At 56.0% G+C, this 18,724-nt stretch overlaps 2 protein-coding genes and 1 long non-coding RNA gene across 15 annotated transcripts in view; 1 reads left to right on the forward strand and 2 right to left on the reverse strand.

Moving 5' to 3' along the window:
• PHYKPL (5-phosphohydroxy-L-lysine phospho-lyase) overlaps positions 1 to 6,246 on the reverse strand; it is a 19,237-nt gene extending 12,991 nt beyond the window's left edge. The window contains exons 1-6 of one of the 6 annotated variants that reach the window (XM_045577008.1): positions 6,126 to 6,246; positions 5,250 to 5,368; positions 4,119 to 4,245; positions 1,107 to 1,181; positions 489 to 576; positions 296 to 412 (exon numbers count right to left, since the gene is read on the reverse strand). In XM_045577008.1, coding sequence (XP_045432964.1) covers positions 296 to 412; positions 489 to 576; positions 1,107 to 1,181; positions 4,119 to 4,245; positions 5,250 to 5,368; positions 6,126 to 6,190 — 591 coding nt within the window. In that variant the 5' untranslated portion in view covers positions 6,191 to 6,246. Of the gene's footprint in view, positions 1 to 295; positions 413 to 488; positions 577 to 1,106; positions 1,182 to 4,118; positions 4,279 to 5,249; positions 6,086 to 6,125 lie in introns of those variants that run through there. The other 5 variants (XM_036424484.2, XR_004985704.2, XM_045577007.1 and 2 more) reach the window with 5 other exon arrangements.
• Positions 574 to 18,597, forward strand: LOC123651808. The gene is made up of 3 exons (XR_006740745.1): positions 574 to 879; positions 9,648 to 9,651; positions 18,585 to 18,597. It is a non-coding gene; the product is annotated as an uncharacterized LOC123651808 (long non-coding RNA).
• Positions 9,941 to 18,724, reverse strand: part of COL23A1 (collagen type XXIII alpha 1 chain) — a 238,178-nt gene continuing 229,394 nt past the window's right edge. For 2 of the 8 annotated variants that reach the window (XM_036424472.2, XM_036424473.2), the window contains 11 exons: positions 18,201 to 18,290; positions 17,107 to 17,169; positions 16,723 to 16,779; positions 16,473 to 16,499; positions 15,423 to 15,485; positions 15,286 to 15,339; positions 15,089 to 15,115; positions 13,488 to 13,541; positions 13,154 to 13,240; positions 11,403 to 11,441; positions 9,941 to 10,974 (listed from right to left, as the gene is read on the reverse strand). In XM_036424472.2, coding sequence (XP_036280365.1) covers positions 10,972 to 10,974; positions 11,403 to 11,441; positions 13,154 to 13,240; positions 13,488 to 13,541; positions 15,089 to 15,115; positions 15,286 to 15,339; positions 15,423 to 15,485; positions 16,473 to 16,499; positions 16,723 to 16,779; positions 17,107 to 17,169; positions 18,201 to 18,290 — 564 coding nt within the window. In that variant the 3' untranslated portion in view covers positions 9,941 to 10,971. Of the gene's footprint in view, positions 10,975 to 11,402; positions 11,442 to 11,485; positions 12,319 to 13,153; positions 13,241 to 13,487; positions 13,542 to 15,088; positions 15,116 to 15,285; positions 15,340 to 15,422; positions 15,486 to 16,472; positions 16,500 to 16,722; positions 16,780 to 17,106; positions 17,170 to 18,200; positions 18,291 to 18,724 lie in introns of those variants that run through there. The other 6 variants (XM_036424471.2, XM_036424466.2, XM_036424469.2 and 3 more) reach the window with 4 other exon arrangements.

The raw sequence follows: 18,724 nt of genomic DNA on the forward strand, positions 1-18,724 counted from the left end.
GGCACCTGGGGGCCTCTGGGATCGGGTCCGCCTCTTGCCCGCTCAGCCTGGTGTCCCACTCGATGGTTCCTTACCCTCTATTTAGGATGCTTTCCTCTTTTACCTCCAACTCATATTACTGAAATCAGGCAGTACCTTCTCGAAGGACCCTCCTTCACAATCCAAACCAGCCCAGCCTGGGCCCCAGGACACATCTCTGGTTCGGAGTCTCTCCGGGTTCTCTGTATCTAGCACCAGCAGCAACAGAGGAAGTGATGGTCACTGTTGGCTGGGCTGGAGCCATGCAAATAGTTACCTGCCTGCCCTGCTCCTGTGCGCTGCTGACCACACGTTTCACCTCATGGGCATAGGCCTCCGCCGGGTTGGGGTGGTCCTCCCGGTAGAGGCCCCGGTATGTGTCTGGGAGGGGTGCCTGTGGGGAGTGACAGCGCCGTGTCACACAGACTCGGGGTGGCCACCGACCTGTTGCCCCCTTGGGCCGTGCATACCACATGGACCCACTCCTTCTGGCCATCGAGGTGCCGGAACTTGTAGGGGCTGATGTCGATCAGAGAGCTCAGGTGACCGTGATAAGCACTGGGGAGGAGAAGGGAGGGTGGGCTCAGGCCCCGGTGGCGCGAGTCTCTGGCCTGGCCTCGACCAGCATCTACCCTCCTCAGGAGACACACCTTTCTGACACAGCCCCCTAGTCCTAGGGCTGGGGATGGGCACAGGCTGTGGGGTCAGTAAGACTTCCTCTGAGGCCGTGGAACAGGGGCTCATCACTTAGGCTCTCTGGGGTCAGTTCTCTCCTCTGTACAGTGGCTTCTCCTCAGGGTTGTAATGACCTTGGATGTGCTAAGGCGCTAACCCTGGCCCTGGGCCTGTGCAGCACATACAGTTTTAATACCTCAAATGTGGGGCCAACTCTTAACCCCTCACAAAGCTTCCTCAGCTTCCCAGAAGCTGCCCTCTTGGAAGAGAGACCAGGGCAAAGAGCCCCCGGGAGTGTGTTGGGGAGTCTCTGCAGCGATGGTCCCTCATCCTTCCTGCCCAAGGCACCCAAAGTTATAGCCAACTTTGATCCCCAACAAGTGGTGGGCCAAGCTTCTGGGAATGGCACTTACTGGTCTAATACCACCACGTCCCAGTGTCCTGTGTACTGGCGGGCCAGCCTCAGGGCTAGGTCATTGGCCTCCGACCTACAACAGAAAAGGTGGGCACTGCTCAGACAGCTAAGGGCTTTCCTTCCTGGGGGCCTGCTTCCCACAGGGAAACCCAGAGGAAGGTGGTGCCCCGCCAGCAGCAAGAAGATTCTTGGGACATCATTCATTAGTAACTAGGTACAAATCCATCAAAGGCCTTCCTCCTGTGTGCTAAGACTAGGGGCAAAACAGTGAAACAGACAGACCCTGACCCTCCTGGAACCTACATTCTGGTTTGTGTCACAAAAGCAAAAAACAAACAAAACCATTCCCAAAATCCAAACACCAAAGAAAAAAAGAATGTTCACTCAAAAGGACCAGATGGGACCCTACTTTAGATATGGGGGTGCTATGGGCTGAATTGTGGGTCCCACAAAATTCATATGCTGAAGTCTTCAGAATGTGGCTGTGTTTGGAGATGGGGCCTTTAAATAGATAATTACATTAAAATAAGGCCATTAGGGTGGGCCCTCATCCAACCTGAGTGATGTCCTTCTGAGAGGAAATGTGGACACAGAGACACCAGGGCTCACGCACACAGAGGAAAGACCATATGAAGACAGATGGCCACCTGCAAACTGAGGAGGGAGGGCCTTAAAGAAACCAAATCTAACGCCTTCATCTTGGATCTGGCGTCCGGAACTGTGAGAAGACAAATGGCTGCCGTTTAAGCCTGCGGTCAGGGCGGCATTTGTACGGCAGCCTGAGCGAGGACAGGGGTCAGGAGGGCTCCATGAGGAGGCAACACCTGCACTGAAGCCTCAGGGGGGCGTTTCCAGCACAGCAAGCAGCACTGAAGAGTTTTAACCAGAGAAGAGACAATTCAGCTTCCATTTGAGGCCGCCGCCTCTGGCTATGTGTGTGTGATGGAGTAGAAGGAAATCAAAGTGAAAGTAAATCTCCCGAGCTTGCCAGGTTTGGAAGGTGGCCCCTTGCCCATCCACAGCAGTCACAGATTAAAATAAAAAGAACACACTATTTCAATGAAAAAAAAAAAAATGTGGGAGTGAGGAGAGCAAGGAGGAGGACAGGCAAGAGAGAGTAGTGGTGGCCATGAGGAGAAAGGGAAGGGGCTGGAGCCGTCCTAGAGGTGAGCCAGGACTGATGCAGGACTGGGAGAAGGGTTTCTGCCATGAGCAGAGATGCAGATGGTTCTGCCATTTACCAGGCAAGACAGGGTGCGGGTGGTAGTGAGGGGGATGTCCTCTTGGGAAGATCTGGGGTGAGTGCCTAGAAAAGGAAGGGAGAGCTGGGGGCCATGGTCCCACTCCAGGTGCTGGCAGAAGACAATCATGTCCTTATTGCCTTTTCCACACGTGAAGCTGATGTTCAAGAAGTCAAGGGGGTGGTTAGAACACATGGGAAGCATCTGGGCTTGAGAGACAAGTTAGGGAGCAACCAGCACGAGGACGCTAGGTAATCCCATGGGAAAGAAAGAGATCAGCAGGGAGAGGTTCAGAGAGGACCTGCCCTGAGGCACAGAGGAGTTAGCAGAGGAGACAGGAGAAGCGGCCAGAAGCTAGGGAGAGTGAGGATGCGCAGTGCCCTGGAAGCCAGACCAGAAGCATTTCTAGAGAGAGTGGTAACTGACAGTATTGCTGAGAGACAGAATAAGACAAAGGCAGCAAAGAGACCACTGCATTTGGCAGCACGGAAGGCGCTGGAACCCACAGAGTGAATCTGGTGGAGAAAGCCAGCAAATGTCCCTTCCTCCGCTGCCAAGGAAGCCCCACTCCTGCAGCCAGCTCCCTGCTCTTCCTAGCGAGGCTCCAGCTATGGCTTCCATTCCTTATGCAGGTGGCTCTGGGCACACTAGCTTCATTTAAACTGCTCTTTCCACACACACACACACACACACACACACACACTTCAAGTTTAATCGTTTCCTCGGTGTAAACATGAATTTTGACACTTATTTGATCATATGTAGAATTGTAATTTATATTTTTATCTTAAGGAATATTTATTATATAAAAATGTATATCCATTCTATGTATTTTCCTTACAATTCTGAGGAAGTGAAAAGTATTAAAAAATAAACTGTTTCCTTATCTATAAAATGAAGATGTAAATTCCACTTCCTAAAAAAATTGGAGGGGACTGATTAATGTACTATGTCAGTGGCAATGATAATGATAATAATACTATAATCTAAATGCCTCAACCTACGATTTGTTGGAATGTTCTCTCAGAATGCTGGTTCTATGTACATGTCATCGCCTGCCACTCTGTCTCCACTGCCTCTTCTAGTGTGTGCTGCCACCATCTGTCACCTGGCTGCTGAAATGGCACTTAATGGTGTCCATTCTCCCTCTCCACCAGCCCTGATGACATCACCTGCCTGATCAAAATCCTCTGACGACTTCCCAATGCTCTTAGGATAAAAACAGGTTCTTTATTTGGCTGATAAGGTCCAGGATGATGGGCCCTGTCTCCCTCCCCAGTGCCTGCTCCCCTTCTCCCCTCCCTCACTGGCTGCCTATAGTTGGTTCCTCCAGTGTGCTGGGCACCTTGCCTCTTCTGCTGCAGAGCCTTTGCACAGGCTGTTCTGTGTGGTAATCAACCTTGATAAGAACACTTACGATGAGGTGGGCGGCACCCTTCCTCCTCATCTAGTCATTTCCTCGTCAGCTCTTAGTCTAGTATCACTTCTTCAGGGAAGCCTTTCCCAGTCCTCTCAGAGCAGGCCAGGTCTGCTTCTATGCCTCTTTATATCCTACTAGAGGTCTGGTGCATGAAATGTGTGCATGGTTAGGGTCCTTAGGCCTGGCTGGCAATCAGGGCCAATCAGGCCTTCTGGCTGCAGGCCAGGGCCTTCCTTCCCTGGCTGCCGGCTGGGGCCGTCCTTCGTTTCGCACTCCGTGGGCTACACTCTGCGGCTCACCGGTGAGCGGCTCTCCTCATCTTGCTAGGGGGCCAGCTGCATGCACTTACCCAGAATTCAGGAAATAAAACACACAGAGCTTCTCTGGCAGGGTCTCCGACAGCCTCTGTGCGAAATCCACAATGTTGTCGTGCAGGTACCGGCTGTTGGTGTTGAGCACCTGGTTCTGTTCATGTGCTGCTTGGACCACGAGAGGGTGGCAGTGCCCAACTGGAAGAGGGCCACCTCCATCACACAGCTGACTCTGCTCATCCTATCCTTCCGGCCCTCCCCCACCCCCAATCCGTACACCCAGCCAGGGGAGACTCAGTACTGGAGGAAGAGGTGGAGAGGGAAGAGGGGAGCCTGAAGGCAGAGGCAGGAGACACAGGCCAGTTCTGGAAAGGGAGACTGAGAACGGATTCTGGTGGAAACCCCCTTTAGAAAGCCACGTCCTTGGAGGGAGGTGGTGTGCTACATGGAGGGGGCTGGGAGTGTCTGCCTGAGGGCTTGGCCTCATCAGTCAGAGGGGGCTGGAGGTAACAGCCGCCCAAGATGATGCTAACAGCAAACACGTGTTGGGAGCCCGCCGGGTACCAGGCACATGCAAACCAATTACAAGAATGAACTCAATGAATCCTCCAAACCACTCTCAGGTGGGTCCTCGGCATTATCATGTCTATTTTGCAGATGAGGAACAGAGGTTAAGAAACTTGCCTAAAATTACAAATAAGTGAAGGACAGGGTATAAACCCGGGCGTTCTGGGACTAGAGCCTCTACTTTATTAACTTCCAAGGTGCCTGCTCAGTCAGACTCGCTTTCCTCCCACTGGCTCTGGCCGCCCGATCTGGATAACGGAATTCCTACTTCCGTTTTCTTCCCTAGGGCCTGAGGTGGTCACTGGGGCTGAGGCCTTGTCATGACCGCCAGCACTGGGCCAGGGGAGACCACTGCTAGTCGTGGCTGGACTGACTGCTGCTCTCTCGGCTTGCCATCAGTCCCAGGTGGGACTGGACTCCCAGACAAGGGTCTCAGACTACTGCCTGGCTTAGCACCGCTTCTACTTGGAAACTTTGACAGCTACACCAGAAAGATTGGGCCTCTTCTGCTCAGCTCAACCCCAGTTCTCCGCACCTTTCTGCACCTCAGGACCAGCCCTGGCCTCCTCGCCTGCCCAGCAGGCCCGAGTGATGGTACTGACCGTGAGCCACATTGTTGATACAATCGATGTATTCTGCTCCCTGTTCATCATACAAGTACTGCCCTTGGCCCCGGACAATCTTAATAGGATCCTCAGGAAAAAAGAGTCTGCAGGAAGAGCTGTGAAGACCGGCAAAAAAAAAAGTGGACAGCCATGCCTGAAGGCCTGAAGGGAGAGTCCACCCACCACAGACCTTCCCCACCCTTCCAGTTTCTGGAAAGGGTGAAAAAAGCTTGAGGGGCACCGTGTTGCTTCCCTGCCTCCAGTCCCCCCACATGGGTGGGGGCTGGGAAGGAGGAAAAGCGGGATGGAGGGTGGAAGCAGTTGCTAAAACTTAAATTGTTTAAGTCATGTTAAAGTTCCGTGGCCTCATTCATTTCCGCACGTGTCCGCATCACCAATCTATCCTCGAATCCCGGGAAAAGGTGGCCGCCCCAGATTCATTCAGGCTCCCTAGGGCAGTGTTTCTTTGCTGGGATGGGTGTCAGGGAGGGTCCCCCACCCTCCATGGCTGTCAGTGCAGTTACCCTGCTGCCCGCCCTGCTGGCTGCCGACTCCAGGCTCCGCCAGAGGCTGCTGCGCGCCCACGTCCTAAGAGTCCCGCTCAGGCTCTCTCCGGCCGCCCGTGAACCGCCTCCCCACCCCGCCTGCGTCTCAACTTCAGCCGCGTAACGGGGCCGCCCCTGGCGAGGTCCTCTCGGTGCCCGGCAAGAGGCCTTCTCGGGGGAAACGGGCCAAGAGCTCGGCCCGGAGTCGCAGGGTGGGCCGAGGGCAAGCAGCTGCCCGCAGGGCCGAGACTCGAACTAGAAAGCCGGGCTGGGCCGGCGCCGTCGCGCAGAACAAACGGGTCGTGCGTGCGCGCCCCCCGCGCCTTACCTGAGCAGCCGCCGCCTCCGCGCCAGCGTCGCAGCTTTCCCGTGCGGGTCGGAGTCCGCGGCCATGACGCCCGGCCGGTGCGCTGAGGAGCGCAGGACGGCCCCGCCCCCTCAATCGCCCCGCCCCTTCCTGCCATGGCCCCTCCCCTCCCATTTGCGGCCCCGCCCCGCCCGCTTTAGCCCCACCCTCCCTGTCGTTGCCCCGCCCCTCCCCTCTGCGGCGCCGCCCCCTCCCACCCCCTCCTGCGGCCCGTTTCAGGTTCGTCAATTCTTTCTGGGAACGAGCCTGGCCGGTTTCTTACAACCAAGTGATCCCAAGGAGACCTCCGCGGGTAGCGGTCCCCAGGTGCACTCGCCGTTGCTCCCATGGCGGGATCGGGGCTCCGGATTCAGAAACGGAGCCGCCTTCCCGGTGCATAACTTGGGACGCGCCGTGTTTGCTTGGACTCCAGGCCGGTGACCGCGAGCTGTGTCCGTGCTAATGGAGCATCAAGTGTTTAGGCAGGAGGAGAATGGGGAGGACTCCTGAGCCTCAGAGTAAGCACGTGGCCAGGACACCGAGGCCTGGAACCGGCAAGGACTTGGCTCTCACACAGCAAGTGTGCAGCTCAGGCCGGCCAGCCTCCCAGCCCTGGGAGCGGGAGGAAACGCCCCCTAGGAGTGAAGTGATGCAAAGCTGGCAGAGCAGAGAGAGCCCTCCTGGGGTGGGGCACTGGGACTCGGCCTTGATGAGCCCTAGAACAGGGGATTACAGCTCTCTGCTTTGCTCCTTCAACGCTGATTCCTTTGTCTCTTTCCCCATAAAAATGTAAAATGTTTATAAGAGCATTCATTAAAGAATATTTGGAGTTTCTTTTTCCCTTTTATTGTGGAAACATATACATAACATAAAATTTACGTTCACTTTGTGCAACCATACCACCATCCACCTCCAGAACGCTTCATCTTCTAAACGGGATAGAGTTTCTTTTAATTGTTAAGCTGAATTCAACCTTATGTATGATTGAAAACAAAACTCCTCCCAAATTAACCAAAAATTTTTCCCACATACAGGGGAGGGGCTTTGACCCTCAGAAACAAAGTACAGGCCACAGGCAACCCTTTGGGGTTTGTCTTTGGCCCTGTCTTGAGCCCACAAACGAATCTGTCTTGTGGCCCAGGGCAGCTCAGAGAAGTTAGGTTGTCTCAGGGCTTTTTTAGTCTCAGGGTTGAGGGTGAGAATATTGCAGCCACTTCTCATCTCACTCACTCTCCAGATGTCCAGGGTCAGGTGGCAAATCAGTTGGAGGTCAAGCCAGGCCTTCCCAACTGGGCCATTTCCCGGGCCAAGGGGCAGGTCAACACCAGGAAGCCTCTCCTTCCTGCTCAGAAAAACCCACTCATTTCTGCCTCGGGCCCCAGGCTAAGCACTCCTCTACCTATTATTTCATGCCCAGCCTTCTGGGGGCCATTGGAGGCCAGGAGGGCAGGGAATAGGAGGAAGTAGCTGAGTCGAAATTTGAACCTAGGGCATGGTGTTTCTCAATGCAGGCAGCACTGGCATTCTCATTGAGATGATTCATCATGAGACGGGACTGTCCATGCCTTTAAGATGTTTGATATCCCTAGCCCTGCCCACTGAATTCGAGGAGTATCTCTCAGTCATTGAACACCCAAAACTATCCCATGTAGTATTCTAGGGATCAGGAGGAGGGAAACCCTGCTCCTCTCATGGGGAGGAATTTCTGTGGTTAGTTTAGCTGCCATGGCACACTGTGGGGCTCAATAAATGTGCTTCCCTTTCTTCTGGAAGGGGGTAGTTCTTGTCAGGGAGATGTGAAACCCTTGGTCCTTGATGCTCTTCTGTGGGGCAAGGCACTCACCCATGTCTCATCTGGGGCCTCGAGCAAATCATTCTCTCTAGCCTCTCCTCCCCACTCCAAGCTCTTGGAGCCATCTGTACCCTCTAAAATTAGAAGTTTGCAGACCTGAGGATATACTGTGTGAGGCCACAAGGGGGCAGCAACGGGCCATAAGGACTTTGCCCTATCCAAAGGAGCAAGAAAGGGACCTTCTCTGGTGTCTGAGGAAGGGGCCACATGTGGCTTCTAAGAGGATCTGCCCACCAATCATCCAGCAGCATGGTGCTGCCTAGCAGACTCTAGGCCTGACAAGCAATTTCAGAAAGACAATCCTGGCTGTTTATCCCTAGGCAGAGGGCTATTACCTCAGCGTTTCAGTTTCCACAAAATGGAAATAATGACATGAATCACATAGGCTCCGTCCTTCACAGGTGGGGGGGATCCATGAGGTACCTGAGTGGAGGGAGGAGTGAATTTACAGACTGTAGAGTGCAGTAGATCTGTGAGGTTATGCTGGAATGCCAGAGGACACTTGGACAGCTTGTGATGTCCATCAGTCATCACAGCCCCACTGTGTTTCTCTTCCTTTTCACACTACTGGCTTCCCTGGTGACCAGGACGACCGGCTGAGCAGTGGGCCTGCCACGTACCGCCAGCCACTGAGGGAGACAGAGGTGAAGACGTGACACATTCCTCCTCCTTAGCTGGTGTAGGGCTGGGCCTCTTCTGCTTAGTGAGGAGGCCACATAGTAGAGGTCAGGGAGACTACTCAGACCATGGCCCTCCTTAGGCCTCAGTGCTTGGAGGGAGAAGGCCTAAAATGCTGTCATGCAGGCCTTGTCTACTAGTATACCACCCCAGATGTGCTTGGCTTTGTCATCTGTGAAATGGGCATATTTGCTGGGTCCCCCTCTCAGGGTTGTTTTAAGGACCAGCTGGAATAAACAATGTGGAAATGCTTTGCAAGACTATGGCCCTTGCCAAAACCGGTTTGGCTCAGTGGATAGAGCGTTGGTCTGCGGACTGAAAGGTCCCAGGTTCAATTCCGGTCAAGGGCATGTACATTGGTTGCGGGCACATCCCTGGTGGGGGGTGTGCAGGAGGCAGCTGGCCGATATTTCTCTCTCATCGATGTTTCTGACTCTTTATCCCTCTCCCTTCCTCTCTGTGAAAAATCAATAAAATATATCTTTAAAAAACAAACAAAAAAAGACTATGGCCCTTGCTTGGTCTTGGAGTGGGGGAGAGAGCAAGAATTCAGAATCATGGGAACTGCCAGGTGCCTGCCCTGACCTGAGTGAGTTATTGTATTCCACGCAGTTGGTTCTCATCAACCACAGTCAGAGTGTAGGCATCACTGTCCCTTTTTATAGATGAGGTGGCAACAAGAGCTACCTTACATTTCCTCCTTAAACTATGATGTTGACACTTTTCCCTTGAAAACGTTACCACTGATTGTGGCAGGAAGCAACACCATATGACTTCTGAGGCTTGGCCATAAAAGGTGACACAGCTTCCACCTGGTTCGCCATGGAACATTCGCTCCTGGGATTCAGCATGAGGAGCCAGACCATGACAGACAGGTGTTCTGGCCATCTCACCTCCCAGCTGACACCCAGCATCGGCTACCAGGTGTGGGAGAGTCTGAGCCACAGCCACCCCACTGAGCCCATTGACCTCAGCACTGTAAGAGAGAAATATAAAGGATCGTTATTTTAAGGCAACAAGTTTTGGGGTGACTTTCTATGCAGCAGTCACGGCTCCGGGATGTGACTGTCCAGAAGGCTCAGCTGGGACGTGGCAGGACTAGGCCTCGTGTCTGTGTCTTCCAAATGTAACCCCATGGCCCTGGGCTACTTCCTCCGGTTTCTGGGGTGGCTTTCTCCGGTTTCTGTCCCTCCCCACTTTGCAATGGCCAGGCTGAAACCTTAGCCAGAGGTGCCCCAGAGGCAGTCTGCAAGGACAGGCTCCACCGGACACAAATTCGTGGTTTATTACACACAGCAATACCTATCTACACAGAGAGGGGAGGCGAGTAGCCGGGCCAGAGTTGGTGGCTGGGGACCTTTGTCGGAGGCGGGGATGCCTTTTCCTTAGAGCCCGATGCTCAGGGTGCAGGCCCCTGCTCAGGCCGGCCGGGAACCACCCCGGGGTTCCCTCCGTCTGCACAGTTCCCCCGGAAGACCGCTTTCGGCTGGCTGACCAGAGTTCTCCTGGGTGGGAGCCTGGGGCCAGTGAGACCCCAGCTCTGAGACCCCATCTCCTCCGGCGGGCAAAGTCTCATCACATCCCTGCTCTGGGGCAGTGCGGACCGGCAGGAAGCAGAGTCCCTCCAGCATGGGCCTTGCCATCCTCCGCACTTGGGCACTGTGGGGCTCCCTGCAGGTGGGTTCACGTGGTGTTGATCACAGTGCTTGGCCTGTACTGCCGGCCAGAGGACACGTGTTCTCAAACAGGCTGGCTTCCTGAGGCTTCATGAACGTGGTGAGAGCTGGACCTGCGTGGGGTGCTTTCCACAGCTCCCTGTATCCAGCTGCAAGTGCTGGGCGGGAGTCTTGTCCTTCCCCGGGAACCCAGGGTCCAGGAGGGTGAGCAGCTGGCTCTGGCTGAAGAGGCCCGGAGCAGCTGCAGGGTGGTCCATGCCCCGGGGCCCCCCCCACAAGGGCCCTGGAGCTTCAGGGGGCAGGCCTTGTAGGGCAGCTGGGCAGCCAGACTCTCTGCCAGTCAGGGGACTGAAGGCCCAACCCGGCATCTCTGCAGCTTCTCCTGAGCCAGACACCGAATCCTGTGGTGGCCCCTCAGGCACACAGCTCCCAGGTCGGCCTGTCTGCGTTCCCGTCAGCTTCACATGCTGATTGCTCTGGGGCTGGGCCGGGCACATGCTCAAAGGTTAAAAGCCACAGGCAGTGCATCCCGTGAAAAGAGATCAATATATTACTGTCTTGTTTTTTTACAAAAGTTAAAAATGTCCACATGGATCTGTACAGGCGGTGAGCTGGGCACTGGTCACTGGAAAAGGAGAGAGAGACTGAGGTGAGGAGGGGCCTTGAGGCCCCTGGGGCCCCTCCCTGGCCTGGACCTCATCCATCCTGCCCATTTCCCCAGGAACAGGAACAGGTAGCACCCCCTCCCCTAGTCCCAGGCTCAAGAGGTGGGGGTAGGGGGGCAGTCTGGACAAAGTCTCACGGGGCGCTGATGGCTTGGCACTGGCAGGGCCAGATACCGAGTGAGCCGCAAGCAGCCAAGGGTGGGCTGTGCATAATCACCCAGGATTATGGCTCCGAGCCTAAGGTCACACGACGGGAGAGTCAAAACTAGGCTTGTGATAGGGACACCTGGCTGTTCAGTCACTGTAGGGAGCCGCAGAGACCCACCCCCAGGCCCCGCTTATCCCTCAACATCTCCCTGCTTGCCCTGGAGACTTCCCTACAAGGTACCTTATGCCAGCAGCCAGGCACGGGCAGCCCGTCAGTGCCCTGGAAAGAAAGAAGGTTTCAGTGATGGGGGCAAGGGCTGCTCGGCTCTCCGCCCTGGCACCCTCTTGCCCTGGGTGAAGGGATGTACAGCCCCGGGAGCTGCCATGTGAGGCTGCCAGAGCCTATTGAAACGTGACCCAAAAGCCTGCCCTGTCCATCCAGGCGCCCGGGCACGGGACAGACCACGCCTCACTCACTTGTCCTGATGCATCCCCGGGGCTGTGTTGGGACACCTGTGCAGGGGGCAGGACCGGGAGGACCCTGGGGTGCTGGGCTCATGCTGTACATCTGCTGATGGGGGGAGGACTGGCCTAATGGCCTTGATGTGGCCGCCATGACAGTGGCTTTCGACCCTCACTCTGAGGGCCTGAGAGTTTTCAGGAATTGAAGAGGATATACGGACAGTTCGGGAAGTGGGATCCTCTTCCGAGTGGCCCATCCTGGTCTCTGTGTCTGGATCTGAGCCACGGGGTCAGGAGGAGGCCAGCAGGGTGGACCCTGGGCATGGGAGTTGTCTGGAAGCATCGGCCATTACTGCTCAGCAATCAGACACAAGTGGGGGGTTGTGGGAGATGGTCCTCAAGTGGCCTGGAAGATGGGGGCCTGAGAGGGACAAAGGCTGGTCCCATAGTCCCTGGGGGGCCCTTGGGCAAAAACACTTCACTCTGTCCAAGGCACACTGACATGCATCTGGCAGGGGCACAGGCTGGGGCCTGAGGGTGGTGGGAGGAGGCAGGCGGGATCGGGAAGAGGGGCAGATGCCAGCACAGCACAGCACACAGCAGGCCAGACCATGTACCGCAGGGCAGGGCCTGCTGCCCCTCGCCAGGCCCTTCGAGCCCGGGGCCCCTCGCTTGCCTCCGCATTTAGGATTTTCCTGTTTCAAAGACAAAGACTTCATGACTTGGAAGGAAGTCTCGGCCCAGGGGCTAGCTCTGCAGGGCCACCTGCTTCCTGCTGTCCTCGGTACTTTCTGCCTGTGCTCCCTGCTCAGGGCTTCAGGGCTTTTTCTCATTGCTCTTCCAGCCATCTGAGGGAGGGCCAGCCCCCCACTGTACGGAGAGGAGGCTGAGGACCAGAGGACTGGGCCTCTGGGGGTCCCGGGCCCTGACCTCCCTTTGGTAGGTGGCCTCTCCCCATGCCCATGGCAAGGGGGGCCAGGGATGAACATCTATCTGGTCAGGTTTAGGATGGAGACTCAGCTGTTTCATTTCCCTGTCTTTTCTGAGCTCCACTGAAATAGTTTGACATGTAACCTCTGCTGCCTTCTAGACAAAGGAAACTAGACAAAGGAATTTTGGTTATTTTAGGTCCTGGTTGGGTGTGTGGTGACACAGCAGGAAAGGAGGAGGCTGTGGGAGCAGGGAAGGGAGGGGCCTGGGGAACTCGGGGGTGGGGCAGGGGAAAGCATGGGGCCTTCCAGGCAGAAAAGCTTCTCCCGGATGGGACAGATACCCAGAGAGGTAAGGGCGGTCCCACCCTCCTAAAAGGAGCAGTGATTCCGGAAACAGACTCTGCACTGGGGAGACTCCCTTTCTATAGAGGGGATGGGTCTCAAGTGGCACCCATGGTGGGGTCAGGACTAGAGCAAGAGGGCCCTCTGTGATGGGAGTGACAGGGACGGTGGCCCTGGCAGTGTAGGCAAAGATGACATGAAGATGCTGCAGGAGGAGGCAAAGACCTTGGTTGGGCTTCCCTCCTCTGACACGTACCACAGGGCACGGCTGGTCCAGGCCTGGCGGCCCCGGCTCACCCTTCTGGCCCTTCACTCCTTTCCGGCCGGGGACGCCTCGCTCTCCCTGCACAAGAAGGGAGATGGGGGTATGGCCATGGCTGCCATGCCCAGGGTGCCTCCAGCACCTCTGAGAGATGGGTTGGCAGCCCCCATCCCAGCCTCCACCTGCTCACCTGCCTCGACCTCTCTCTGCCTGCTTCTCACCTCCCATGTCCTTCCCGCCTCTTCCCTCCTCTTCACCTGCCTCCCTCCTCAGTGCTCCTGCCCCATCTCCTCTCCAGCTGCCCGCACTTTCTCTCCGCCTACCCTACCTTCTCTCCACGTTCACTCCGGTCGCCTTTCTCTCCTCGGGGTCCAGGGAAACCCTGACAAGGGGATTAAAGGTTAAACCTGAAGATGAGGTTTGAGGTTTTCTTCTCTTATCTGTCCATCTCTGCCCCTCCCTCCATATCCGTGGTACCAACTGGCCCAGTCCCAACTCCTAGGCAGGCTGACGTAGGGAGATGCGTGATTTAGGACACCAGCCCTGCTTCCTCTGAAGTAGAACCCTGTGGCAGTCTGTGGATGGAAGCCCCAGCAGTTTGCCAGGTCGAACAGGTGGGTGTGGCTTTGAGATGACCCCTGCGCGCTAGGCCTCCCAGAAGGCAGCTGTGGCCATGGAGTCTTTAGCTCTGCCCTGACTACCTCCCCGAGTCCAGATGTCTTCTTCTCCAGACCCTTGTCATCGATGGAACAAGGCCCTCCCAGTCAGACTCAGGCTAGAGTTCTTCCTCTTCCTTGTCTGCAGTTGCTCTTCAATGTGACACCTTCTCCTTAAAGTCCAGGGCAGACCCATAAGATTTGCAGCCCTGTATGTATGGTCACCATTTTCCTTCCAAGAGCTACCTGATTTTCCTAGGAACCCCCTCCTTTCTCATGCTTCATTGATTTCACTCCTAGCTCCAGGAGGGAGCATGTGATCAGGCCCGGCCAATTAGGGCACTGCATTTCTCTGGCCAAGTGTTATTTCAGCATTGACCCAACTAGGATCAATGAGAGTTGATGAGACTTTTTCTTAAGGAGTAGAGAGGGAGCCCAACTGGCATGGTTCAGTAGTTGAGCATCCAATCGAACCAGGAGGTTGAGGGTCAATTCCAGGTCAGGGTATATGCCCGGGTTGTGGGCTCCACCCCCATTGGGGGCATGCAGCAGGCAGCCTATCAATGATCCTCTCCTGTCACTGATGTTTCTATCTCTCTCTCCCTCTCCCTTCCTCTCAGAAATCAACAAACATATATTTTTAAAAAAAGAGTAGAGTGAGGTAGTCTTTCTCCAGAATTTGAGCCTGGAGAGATGCAGGTCTGGAGCTACTGGCTCCATCTCCTCATCACGTGGAACTTCGGATGATGCCCACACCGAGCAATCACGTACAAGAGAGGCTGAGAGTTTGTGTTGTGCTGACACACTTGAGCCCTAGATCCAGGTACTTCTGGATTTTTTTCCCAGTTATGAGCCAGTTTAAACCAGTTTAAATTGTGTTTTTTGTCTCTTGCAACCAACAGACACTTGATCCAGTCAACCTTGGACTAATACTCTCCCTCCTCTCTGTCCCACAATGCTTCCTTAGCAGAAGCATCTTCATTTCTCACCGGGATATTGCCACAGGCTCCTTACTGCTTTCCCCACCACCCTGCTCCAATGTATCACCCATCCATCATCTATTCATCCATCCATCCACCCATCCAAAAAGCACCTACTCTGGGCTGTGCATTGGACTTGGCACTGGGAACATCGGGGAAACCAGGCAGTTGTAGTCCCAGCTGTGGGAAAGGGCGTTACACCCAAGCCAACCAGATCATGCTACCGTAGTGCAGCATGAGGGCAAGAGCTACACACAGGAGGACCCGACCACGGTGAAAGGGGAGATACTTACATCTAGTCCTGGTTCCCCGGGTCTGCCCTGAAGGGAGACAAAGAGAAGGTGTGAGGAAGCATTGCTGCTGGGAATGTCAGCCCTGTAAGTTGTCCACAAGCCTGAACTCTGGCCCTGAAGTGCGGGGGTTGAACCCCCAGGGCCGAGTGACACCACAGCGGGCAGCCATAGTTGGGGGCATTAAAAAAAGTGGTTACCTTCTCTCCTTTGGTTCCTGGCAGCCCAATAAGGCCCAGTGGACCAGCGGGCCCCTGGATGAGAAAGGAATGAATTAGGAGGTGTGATGGTCATAGGAATCAGCACCTCTAAGGACAAACAGGCTCATGACACTCACAGGCAGGCCGCTGGGGCCTCTCTCCCCCGACTCGCCCTTCTCTCCCTTTGCTCCATCCAAGCCCTGGAAGGGAAGGGGGACACAGTCAGGGGAAAGGGGTCAGACAGATGGAAGGCCAGGAAATTTTTGGGCCCGTGGGGGCCCAGGTGTGCAGACCAGAGGGACAGATTCCAGGCTCTGTCAGGACTGGCCTGGGTTCCTTTCTGTGCAAATAATCAGAATGAGCTGCGGGCGTGAGCATGTTACCTTTTCCTGCACTTGGGCTTCCTGAGTACTCATGCTAGAGGTTGTGGTCACACCCATTTACAGATGAGGAAAGAGAGGCACAGAGGGGGCAGGGATGGACCCGCATAGCAAGCAAGCAAATGGCAGGACTGACTGCCAACTGAGTTCCTGAGCTCCATCCCTGACAGCATCTGCCTCTTCTACACATAATCTGGGGAGGCCTTGGGACAAAGAAGAGCCAGAAGCAGCACATCTGGCCGGCCACATGCTCGGCCCACTCAGCTCTGGGAGTCCATGACTCTGAGTCCTCAAGTTGGCCTCTGAGCTGGGGAAGCAGAGAGGGGCTCCCTCAGGGGAGGGCAAATGGTGAGGCCAGCTGCCCTCCCCTGTGTGTGGCTCCCAGAGGAGGCACACTGGCAGGCCACACTATGGTTTTAATTTAAGGGCAGAGGACTCAGCATTATGTAATACACAACAAACCCAAGACTTCATGTCAAGGCTGTGGGCAGTTGGGAGACAGATGTGCATGTGGGGGGCAGAAGGGGAAGTGGCAACGAGGGGGAAGGTACAGAGAAAGGGGAGAAACAGTGAGGGGGAAAGCAGTGGACTGGGGCCCAGGCAGGAGGAAAAGGGGTAAGAGCAGAGCCCCAAGTGTGGGCGTGAGGGGGCACCAGCCTTAGGGGACTCAGAATATTCAGGGAAGATGCAGGGCTGGTCTGACGCCAAGCGTGGGGCCCTCACTCAGCCCATTAGCAAGGCTTTCTGAAACTGTCCAGGCTGTGATCTGCAGCAGGTAGTGGGGTTTCACCCACGCCCCAGACTCACCTTGAGACCCTGGATTCCCTGAAGGCCCTGGAGGAGGAGGAGAGAGCAGATCAGGGCCAAGGCCCTCTTGGTCATGAAGGCTTGCAGGCCACCCACTGGCCTTGACCTGGGGGAGGAGGGCCTCCCCAGCCCAGATGCTGGCTCCGCCCTCCCTCCCCCGCAAGGAATTCTGCCCTCCCCAGTCACAGCTCCTAGGCCTGGGCCCACCACCCTTTTTGTATCCCAGCTGCTTCAAGCCAAACGTTCTTACCATGGGGCCCGGGGGACCAGGAGGGCCGGGGGGCCCTGGCTCCACTATGATCTGGGCCTAGGAAAGGGTCAGAAGTGAATTAGCTACAAATCACCTCATCATCCCTCACCCACCCACACGTGAGCTCATGGGACCTGTTGGAGGAACACTCCCTGGACACCAGGCCCCGGGCCATTGCTTCTTGCTCCCCGCACCTTGTGGGGGGCCTAGCGCTGGCATTTGGGTTCTCAGATGGGCCTTAGGTGGAGGACACCTGAGGTCCCCCCTCCCCTGCTACCCTAGGCTTGGTCAGGCCAGGGAGCCCTGCTGTTCCAAGACTTGGGCCTCCAGCTGGCTTGAGCTGGGCCTTGGGGGGAGACCCTGGAATTCAGCAATCCCCCTTACCAGGCTCTCTGATAGGCTGTCTGGTGCCGGCTCTCCCTTCTCGCCCTTGGGGCCGTGGGCACCCTGCAGGACAGGATGACCTTGAGCCGTGTATGTCCATCACCAGATCACCACCCACGGTGAGCAGTACCTCCCCTGTCCTCCCCGCAAGGCTTCCGTCAGCAGAGACGTGCCAGGTTGGCCAGTGCAGCGTAGAATAGTTTCCCCAGAACCACGGGCACTCAGAAAGCAGCGTGCCGCGGCGCACGCGGCAGTTTTCCTGGGGCACAGGCAGCGCCTGGGTTCAGCCCCAGCACTACCCCTCGCTGGGCGAGCCTCATGGATGGACGATGGACATGAAGTGAGGTGCTTCATGTGCCAGCTTTTCCAGTCCATCCGCGCCAAGACCAACCATCAACGTGACAATGCTGGTGACAGCAGGCACTGATTGCATGCCAGCCACCATTCTCAGAGCTGTCTGTTCCCTCGAGTAGTGGGAAATTATCACCCCCATGGTAGAGGTGGGGAAACCGAGGCCCCGGGGGTTAGGTTGCTTGTACAGGGTTCCAGTCAGTAAGAAATGAAACAGGTGCCAAGACCGGTTTGGCTCAATGGACAGAGCGTCGGTCTGTGGACTGAGGGGTCCCGGGTTCAATCCCAGTCAGGGGCACGTGCATTGGTTGCGAGCACATTGCTGGTGGGGGGTGTGCAGGAGGCAGCTGGTCGATGTTTCTAACTCTCTATCCCTCTTTCTTCCTCTCTGTAAAAAAAAAAAAAAAAAAAAAAAAAAAATCAATAAATTATTAAAAAAGAAAAAAGAAAAGAAAAGAAAGAAATGAAACAGGATGCCAACTCAGGCAGCCAGAGCCGCGGCCTAACCACCGCCGACTCACTTCCTCCGGCAGGGCCTCCTCATCTCACCGCCTCAGCGGCCTCGGGAGAAGCAGCAGGCCCTTCGGCAGGGGCCCGGGGAGTCTGAGCACGTGGGCTGGGCGTCAGCTTCCTCAGCCCCGGGGCCCGGCCGGGCTGAGGCTGCGGCCCGCCGCCAGCAGGCACACTCTCACTTTGGGACCTCATGTGGGGCCAGTGGGAGGTGGGCCCACCCAGCCACTTACCGGGAGGCCAGACAGGCCCATTTCGCCTGCTTCCCCTTTGGGTCCAGTTGGCCCAGCCTCTCCTGGGTCTCCTTTTGGTCCTTTGGGACCCTGAAAGCCACATGGACAAGGGGTCAGCGCAGCTCAGCAGGCATTCTCCTTCCCCGACTCTGACAGGTCCCCAGAGCTTTGCTCAGGCCAGGCCAGACCCCTACTTCCTCATTGTGACAAATGCACCGAGGGGCCTGGACAGAGATAGGAAGAGGGCACCCGGACACCTGCCTCACTGCTCACAGGGGTACAGGAGGGGTGGGGGTGAAGGGAGTGGAGCACGTGGGCCTGGGCAGCCATGAGGGGGCACTATGGGGTTCCAGGTCAGCCCTGTGCTTACCTCTCAGGAGCCAGAGATGGGAGCCCCAGCCCCTACAGCCAACCCACCATCTATAGAATCACCTTTCAACCTCTGCAATCACACACACACGTACACACGTGCCTCCCCTGCCCCCAGGCATGACACCTGGCACCAGTATCACCAAGAAAATGAA

The sequence above is a fragment of the Pipistrellus kuhlii genome, unplaced genomic scaffold (genome assembly GCF_014108245.1).
Source record: "Pipistrellus kuhlii isolate mPipKuh1 unplaced genomic scaffold, mPipKuh1.p scaffold_m20_p_8, whole genome shotgun sequence".
NCBI lineage: Eukaryota > Metazoa > Chordata > Mammalia > Chiroptera > Vespertilionidae > Pipistrellus > Pipistrellus kuhlii.